Genomic DNA, 8,697 nt, shown 5'->3' with positions numbered 1-8,697 from the left:
CAGAAGTTGTTACTATAACTATTATATTTTGGGTGCTATTTTTGATGTTCCATTGGTTCCCCATTTCATATTATGTTATTATTTACAAGTGTTGCTGACAAGCTGAAAGCGATTGAGAGCATCTTTAATAGACAATAGAGATCACTGTCTATTTGCACAGGAATCAGAACTTGGTTCCAATAATGCTAAAATCATCAGTTTAGTACAACAAGGACAACTATTTTTATATTACTGTTTATTATCAAAAAACATTTTTACACATTAAAATATGAACAATTTACTAATTATCTACTACAATAAGTTACACATGAATATGTTAAAATGCATAACAGTAATAAAACGCATTTTACGAGTTCTGAACTTGTCTCCAGATAACTGTATAAAATAATAGAAAACACTATAAGGCTCAATAACACCCCCCCACAAATGGAGGTCCAAATGGCATCCTCTGTGCAAACGGACTATGTTAAAATTTGAATCCTATTTCGTATATAACAAATAACTTTGTTCAGATAGCACTTAGCATCCCACAGTTCAATACACATACAATTCAAATGGATCTAAAGTACCCACTGTGGTTTGTGTGATGTAGTGAGGCATCTGATTAACTGTCTTTTATAGTTCCCCTTTAGGCAGTGCTCTGAGTGGTAGCTTACTGTAGATAGGCCTGATATCTTCAAAATATCTATCACCATTGCTGTCAGAGTTACTGTATTGATGTGCTGGCTCCATCTGACTTCTCCCACAGGCCAGTGCACAGCAGGATGAAAATGAAGCATAGATTGGCACGTGGCCCCCTTTTACTCTCCAGTTGTAAGGTAGAAAACTTAAATGGACAGATACATGCACAGCAAGCAGAGCAACTATAACTAGAGTTTTGCCTATAGGCTGGATGTATATTGTGTAATTCCAACTCAACCAAAATAGTGTACTGGCAAACTGGACAATTAATCACTGTTGGGGATCAAGAGATCAAACAGGGTGTCACATCCAGACCTAAAGCCTAATGGGGCATAAATAGCAATTGATGTTGTCTGCCATTAGGCTGTGGATTTTAGTTTCCATATAAGCTTCAGGAAGTCAGAGAAAATTTGCTGACTGATTGGCATAACAGTTAGGTAAAAGTTTATTATCTCTTTGATAAGTAGCTAAAATTATACAGGTAACTATGGAGATAAGAAAATGTAAAAATTACAAATATATACATATATGTACAAAGTGTATGAATATTGCAAAATTGTAAATTTACATTATTTTGTAATGGAAATAATAATTATAATAATATAATAAAAACACAATAACTCTACTAAAAATAATAAATATAACCATAGGTTATGTTATTGAAAATAATAACATAGTTATATGATGTTTTTGAGTGTGTAGATAGATAGATAGATAGATAGACAGACAGACAGACAGACAGACAGACAGACAGACAGACAGACAGACAGACAGACAGATAGATAGATAGATAGATAGATAGATAGATAGATAGATAGATAGATAGATAGATAGATAGATAGATAGATAGATAGATAGATAGATAGATAGATAGATAGATAGGTAGATAGATAGATCTTTAGACATGGCATATACATTCTAGTCTCTGTTGGTCATATATGTTATATCTTATAAATTATGTCCAATACAACTATTTTAAGATAACACAATTTTGCAAACAAATTAAATTTTTATTTTTTTTTCCAGACTGTAAAAATGTAACTAGCATGAATGCTGGTACTAAATAGAAATCATTGATGATGATGGTGATATATTTACTCCTTACAAATTTTCAAGTTTACCTATAGTTACTATTTCCCCTTTTTCATTGTAATTTAAAAAATGTTTGGATGGTTATGACAATTTGATTCCAGCTCTGAGCAACCCACAGACATCTGACATGTATGGCCTTCTAACATTTTCTATCTGGCCTCTAAGAATGTTTTCCATTTCTCTTATATGAACTCCAAGATTTTCATCATTTGTAGAAGTGTTTTCAGAAATCTTGATCCCACCCAGACATCTCATCAGGGGGTGTTTCATCATCTGGTGGATAGTTGTCAAAATAGCTGTGATCCATGGGACCATCAAGCTGGAAGTGCAAAATGAAACAGAAATGACATATGACTTGTGTTTAACCACTTGCTTACTGGGCACTTAAACCCCCCTCAGTCCCAGACCAATTTTCAGCTTTCAGCGCTGATGCACTTTGAGTGACAATTACGCGGTCATACAACACTGTACCCAATTGAAATTTTTATCATTTTTTTCCCACAAATAGAGCTTTCTTTTGGTGGTATTTAGTTACAGCTCGGAGTTTTATTTTTTGCTAAACAAACAAAAAAAGATGCAAAAAAAAAAAAAAATCATGTTTTAATAGTTTGTTATAAAATTTTGCAAACGGGTCATTTTTCTCCTTCATTGAAGTGCGCTGATTAGGCGGCACTGATAGGCTGCATTGGTGGGCACTGATGGGCTGCATTGGTGGGCACTGATGGGCTGCATTGGTGGGCACTGATAGGCTGCACTGGTGGGCACTGATAGGCATAGTTAAGGCGGCACTAATAGGCACAGATAAGGCGGCACCGATGGGCACAGATAAGGCGGCACTGATGGGCAAAGATGGGCACAGATAAGATGGCACGGATGGGTGGCACGGATAAGTGGCACGGATGGGTGGCACGGATGGGCACTGATAGGTACCACAGATAGATGGGACTGATGGGCACTGATAGGTGGCACTGATAGGTGGCTCTGATAGGTGGCACTGCTGGGCACTGATGGGCGGCACTGCTGGGCACTGATGGGCGGCACTGCTGGGCACTGATGGGCGGCACTGGGGTGCAGCACCTTTGAGGCAGATTGGGTGGCACTGTGGGTGGCACTGTGGGTGGCACTGTGGGGTGGCACTGTGGGTGGCACTGTGGGTGGCACTGTGGGTGGCACTGTGGGCACTATGGGCACTGACGGGGGGCACTGACGGGGGGCACTTACTTTTGCTTTTATTTTACTTCAGGATGGCACTGCGGGAGGCAGGTGGGCACAGGCAGATGGCAGGTGGTCCCTTGTATTGATGGCCGTGATCGGGACTGATGTCCCGTTCACGGCCGCCGGTGATCGGCTTTTTTTTTCTCTCCTCGCGCTGTCAGTGCGAGGAGGAATAATAGCCGATTACCGGCTCCGTTCTATCACATGATCAGCTGTCATTGGCTGACAGCTGATCACGTGATAAGGGGTCGGGATCGACCCCTTACACGGATCGGTGATCAGGCGAGTCTCACGGACTCGCCGATCACAGAGCGCGCCGCGCGCGCCCCTCAGGGGGCGCGCAGGCCGCTCGTAACCGGGACGACGTCAAATGTAGGTCCGCGCTAATGCCGTCATTTGGCAATAGCGCGGATCTGAAGTGGTTAAAGATGATGCGTTTTTAATACCAAATGTGGTTACAGCTAATTAACCTTTTTTGATGATCTTGAGTTTTTTTCTTTCTGAAGCGTTGTGATATTCTGCTTCAATTAGGAGTGTATGCTAAATGTAACCCCCCCCCTCCCCCCCATCTGAAGAAATTTATACAGAGATTTTTTATTTTTCTAAATAAAATCAGGAATGCAGTGATACTCTTATCCAAAAACAGCAAACATCAAAAACAAGCCACACAAATCATGAACCTGTGTGGAAGATGACAACAGTTTGTATTAAACATTTTAACCTGGTTACTGTTTGGTAATATAGACATTTTATATTGCTGTGCCTCTGGGGCCGATTTATCAAAGATTAAACTGAATATTTCTCTATTTTCACCCCTATTTCATAAGAAACACTGACGGTTTTTGTAAATTTTGTAAAGCTGTTCTTCTTTACCCTAATCTGTATATTTACATTGCTCAGCATGATGCCTTGAGCTTGACAATGGCTGTGAATTATTGGAGCCCTGATATCACCCATAGGCTCCCAAGGCCCTTTCATTGTCGGAACTCCCTCCTTCCCCCTGCAGAAGCTGCTCATGGATACAGGGGAGCCAAACCTGCAGGATCAGGTGACCAGACCTGACTAAGAATAACTATGTACAAAGATCTTTTTTTACACAAGATATAAAGGATAGGTAGGAGGAGGGGGGAGGGAACGTTTTTAAGAACAGTAAAGCTGGTGAAAGATGGTGTGATTTAATCTCTCGATTCCCCCATCAACACAATCAGTGTTGATGGGGAAATCCCTCATGCAGAGCTATTGTGTTCTCTTGGCAGGGGGTGCTGTCACTGCCAGGAGAACACACAGTGATTATTACTAGCAGCTTTAGCCACTGGCAATAATCACATAAAAAAATCAAACAGGCTGGTTGTACCCAAGTTGATCGATTGATCAACTTCGGTACAATCAGGCTGCTCATACATGGTGAATCTCGACCGGTGCAAACCATCTATGGCTGGCTTTGGGGCTTATCTTAAATTTTAATACTGTAATGGTCTGTTACAATTAAAGTATTGGCAAATACACTCTCTTAGCCTCACCCTGTTTTTTCTAGCTTGTGGGACAACAAAGTACCAGCAGTCTGAGAGTGACAGTCACTGGGGCAGATCAACTAAGCAGTTCCCCTTTTATACACATGTTGTAGTCGCCATCACATGTTTAAATGGAAAGACATAATGTTCACAGCAACATTTGTTATTCTGACTTTTGAAAAAAAAAAATCTATATAACTTATTTCCCCATACACACAGGCATCTAACACGGTTTACACTATGGTCGGTACTTCAAAGAGGCAGAATTCTTAACTGCTAGTTCTGAGATTTAAATGTTGATTTAATGAAAAAAAAAAAGGAAAACGCTGCAAGAAATTATTACAGAAAATAAGTTACAAAACAGACATAAGCAACAGTAAAATAAAAGGGTTTTAAATTAGAAAAAAATAAATAAGTGCTCAACGAAGTAGGAGGGTGGGCCTTTCATTCATCTACCCATCCTCCATTCATAGAGCACTTTTCATTGTGTGAACCAAAAGTATGGCATCTATGAATGGAACACAGTGGCACAAAGGGCAGACACAAGACACTCCTAATTAATGGTTAGGACAATCGCTGGTGCTTTTTTCCCCACTAAACTTCAACTTTAAATATACATCTGAAAGCATTTTGTTATATTTACTTGGTACGTACAAAAAAAATACCTGTTGATTATGTCAATCATTTAGAGGGGTCTATTTAGCCCTCCCAGATTTTTTCATGGACTACAGAACAAATACTTCTAATTTTGTGCAGATTGGGGATTTGGTATTTCATCAAGAAGCAACTAGGCAAGGCTGACATTATCTCTTATGATTTTTATCCCAAAAAAATACATGTTTCAACAACTCACAACTGCACGACAGGTATTTTTCTGTACTTACAGGATTTTAAAGGGATAAAACATGGGAAATGTACATGTATTGCAGAGATGCACTGCATATGTTTTTTATTTTCCCCAACATAAACTTTAATTTATTATTTTTAAAGGAGAGAATGTGGACAAGGATTTTTTTTCTCATGGTGCAATAATTTGACAATTTGTTTTAGCATTTTTTACATTGCAGCTTTACATTCAAAATAGAAAAGCAACAAACCAATGTAAGTCATTTCCAGAAGCTCCTTTGTTTCTCTGTGGTCAATCATTATATGTATAAGGCACACTGCAGCTTGAAAAAGCTCAGTACAGCTTTGTATCTTTTTTACTGAGCTAAAATACAGCCCATTACTTGCAATTACTATGCACACAGGCATGTAAACAAGCGCCGTGCATTGTTCAGTAAAAAAAAAATACAAAAATCTGCACTTTTGTTCACTAATTTACTACAAATGTTTGCGCGCATTCATGATTTTGTGAATGCATATGCGTGAAAATGCACGAAAATGCACACAGGTACATACAAAAAATATGTCTGAAAAAGTAGATGCTCAAACAGGAGTATTGTATGCAAGAAGCCTTAAGCCCCATACACACTATCAGATTTTCTGCTAATTTTTGTCTTCAGATTTACTAAAACCATGTAGTGCAAGGGCCTGCCTGATTGCATACACATTGAAACTCCTAAGGTTTGACCTCATATTATATGGTTTTGGTAAATCTGAAGGCAAAAATCAGCAGAAAATCGGCTTTAGAGATTAAAAAGTCAAATAAAAGAGGTTTAAAGTGGTTGTAAACCTAGTTACACCAATTGTACTTGCACGGTTTAGGAGTTATTTACCACATACGCTTGCACCGTCATCATCGGCACATGAGCACTGAATAAAGTCTCACTCGTGCCGTTTCTTCGGCAGCCGTTTCTTCAGCAGCATGTGCAGAAGTGACATCATTGCAGCTTCGGCCAATCACAGTGAGTCAGTCACAGCTGTGTGTGGGGCCGCTGCAACAGTTTCGATCTAAGGCAAGTATTTCATAATGAGCTAGTATGCGATGCATACTAGCTCATTATGCCTTAGTCTAATGCCGCGTACACACGATCGGAATTCCGGCCAGAAAAAGACAGATGAGAGCTTTTCATCGGAAAATGCGACCTTGTGTATGCTCCATTGGAATTTAGCTGTTCGAATTTCCACCAGCCAAAAATTGATAGCATGTTCTCAATTTTCCCTACGGAAAAACTTTCTATTGGAAATTCTGATCATGTGTATACAATTCCGACACGCCAAAACTCACGCATGCTCAGATTCAACTACGAGACAGAAGCTATTGGCTACTGGCTATTGAACTTCCTTTTTCTAGTCCCGTCGTACGTGTTGTACGTCACCGCGTTCTAAGCGATTGGAATTTGGTGTGACCGTGTGTAGGTAAGACAGCTTGAGCGGAATTCCATCGGAATTCCGTTGGAAAAACCATCAGAGCTTTTTCTGACAAGAATTCCGATCGCGTGTAATGCGTTACAGTTTTTTGTTTTTTTTGTGTAATCTAAAGTGACAAAGAATGGCGCCAAACAATTAGTGTAATTGATGAGTGAAGTTGCACCTTTAAAAGGGGATATCCACCCAGGTAAATAAAGATATGTTAAAAAAAATGGCGCTACCTCAAAAAAACTACCAGATAGTTGATGTGAAGACCTACGACAATCAAAACGTAAATATAATACCTCTAATAGTATAAACACACAAAAAATAATCATAACTTTGAAAAAAAACTTCATGAATCATATATAAAGCCCAGAAAATTAAAAAAAGAATCAAATCACCGTGATACCATGTGAAAATCTCAAAATAATAGTGAAAATAGTGGGGTTTTTTTTTTTTTTTTTTCGGGTTTACAACCACTTTAATAAGAAATAGAAGTTATTATATTCACAATTAGGGATGAGCTTCAAGTTTGAGTCGAATGTAAGTAACAGCAAATTTTATGGGGCATTCGCAGCTAATTTGAGTGCCCCATAATGCACTGCAAGACCACAGTGCATTGCATTATGATGATTGGCCAAAGCATACACCTGACATGCTTTGGCCAATCATAACATGCTCCTCAGCGAGAGCCATAATTGGCCAAAGATTGGGTGCCTTTGGCCAATCATGGCTCAGGGGGACTAAGTCCACACCCCACACTATATAAGGCTGCTTACACAGCGTCTGTATAGTGTGTTATAGTGGACGGAGATAGAGAGATTAGGCAGGCAGGTTAGTTAGTTAGTGGAAGTGTATTTAATTCAGTTGTGCTCATAAGTTTACATACCCCTGCAGAATTTATGATTTCTTGACCATTTTTCTGAGAATATGAATGAGAACACAAAAACATTTCTTTCACTCATGGTTAGTGTTTGGCTGAAGCCATTTATTATCAATCAGCTGTGTTTAGTCTTTTTAAATCTTAATGACAACAGAAACTACCCAAATGACCCTGATCAAAAGTTTACATACCCTGGTGATTTTGGCCTGATAACATGCACATAGGGTTGCCACCTGTCCGGGATTCACCCAGACAATACGGGTCTTGAGTTATGTGCCTGGGTTTTGTACTTACTGTAACCTGAGCACATGATTCAGCCCAGAACAGGGACAGACCATTCAGGCAGGGGGGACCATCAGCACACCTGTCACTGTGAGACAGCAGCATTGTAAAGAATACACTGTGCCTACAGTGTGTGTTTTGCATTGAAAGCTCTTTTCTGTCCCGTCCCCCCTCCAGTCTCATGCAGGGTCCTTGTTACCTCTGACTCAACCCCCCCCCCCACCTCCAATCACCAGTGCAGTGTGTTGAGAGAACTGGGAGGCGGAGCTCACTGTAGCTCCTGTCGGGCTGGCCAGAGAAATGGAGGAGGTGAGCTGAATTTTTTTATGGGAGAAGTCTCTTATCGTGGAAAGTTGGAAAGTTTCAGGTTGATGTGTTCTTCAGGAGATGCAGTGAAGGGTTAAGTTGAATCAGAGGAGATAGTGAGTGTTGGGGGGGGTCTGCAGCCCATCACATTTGACAGATAACTTCTAAGCTTGAACAGTCTGTCTATGTAAACATGCCCCAATTGTTCAGACTAGCCAATGCCATTTATAACCATTCATGTAACCCTGTATATATGTAATTAGTTTACACCTCTTATTTTACAGAGCTTGGATAACACAGGGTTATATGAATGGTCATACATTACATTCACATCATCTGTACATACAGAGTTTTAGGAGTTGGATTACACAGATATGTACTTACAGTTTATAACAGATTGTTTCCATCAAGTAGTAATGTTGTATGATTTAT

The 8,697-nt window shown here is 39.6% G+C and overlaps 1 protein-coding gene across 1 annotated transcript in view; it reads right to left on the bottom strand.

Annotated features, from left to right (window-relative positions):
* Positions 1 to 218: 218 nt before the first annotated feature.
* PRKG2 (protein kinase cGMP-dependent 2) overlaps positions 219 to 8,697 on the bottom strand; it is a 150,047-nt gene continuing 141,568 nt past the window's right edge. Inside the window, exon 19 of the mRNA XM_077476170.1 lies at positions 219 to 2,092. Within this exon, the coding sequence (XP_077332296.1) occupies positions 1,997 to 2,092 (96 nt within the window). The 3' untranslated portion in view covers positions 219 to 1,996. The remainder of the gene's footprint in view (positions 2,093 to 8,697) is intronic.

Source organism: Lithobates pipiens, unplaced genomic scaffold (genome assembly GCF_037356315.1).
Source record: "Lithobates pipiens isolate NorthernLeopardFrog02 unplaced genomic scaffold, aLitPip1_a1.2 Scaffold_13, whole genome shotgun sequence".
Lineage (NCBI taxonomy): Eukaryota > Metazoa > Chordata > Amphibia > Anura > Ranidae > Lithobates > Lithobates pipiens.
This window is presented reverse-complemented; position numbering and strand designations above follow the sequence as displayed.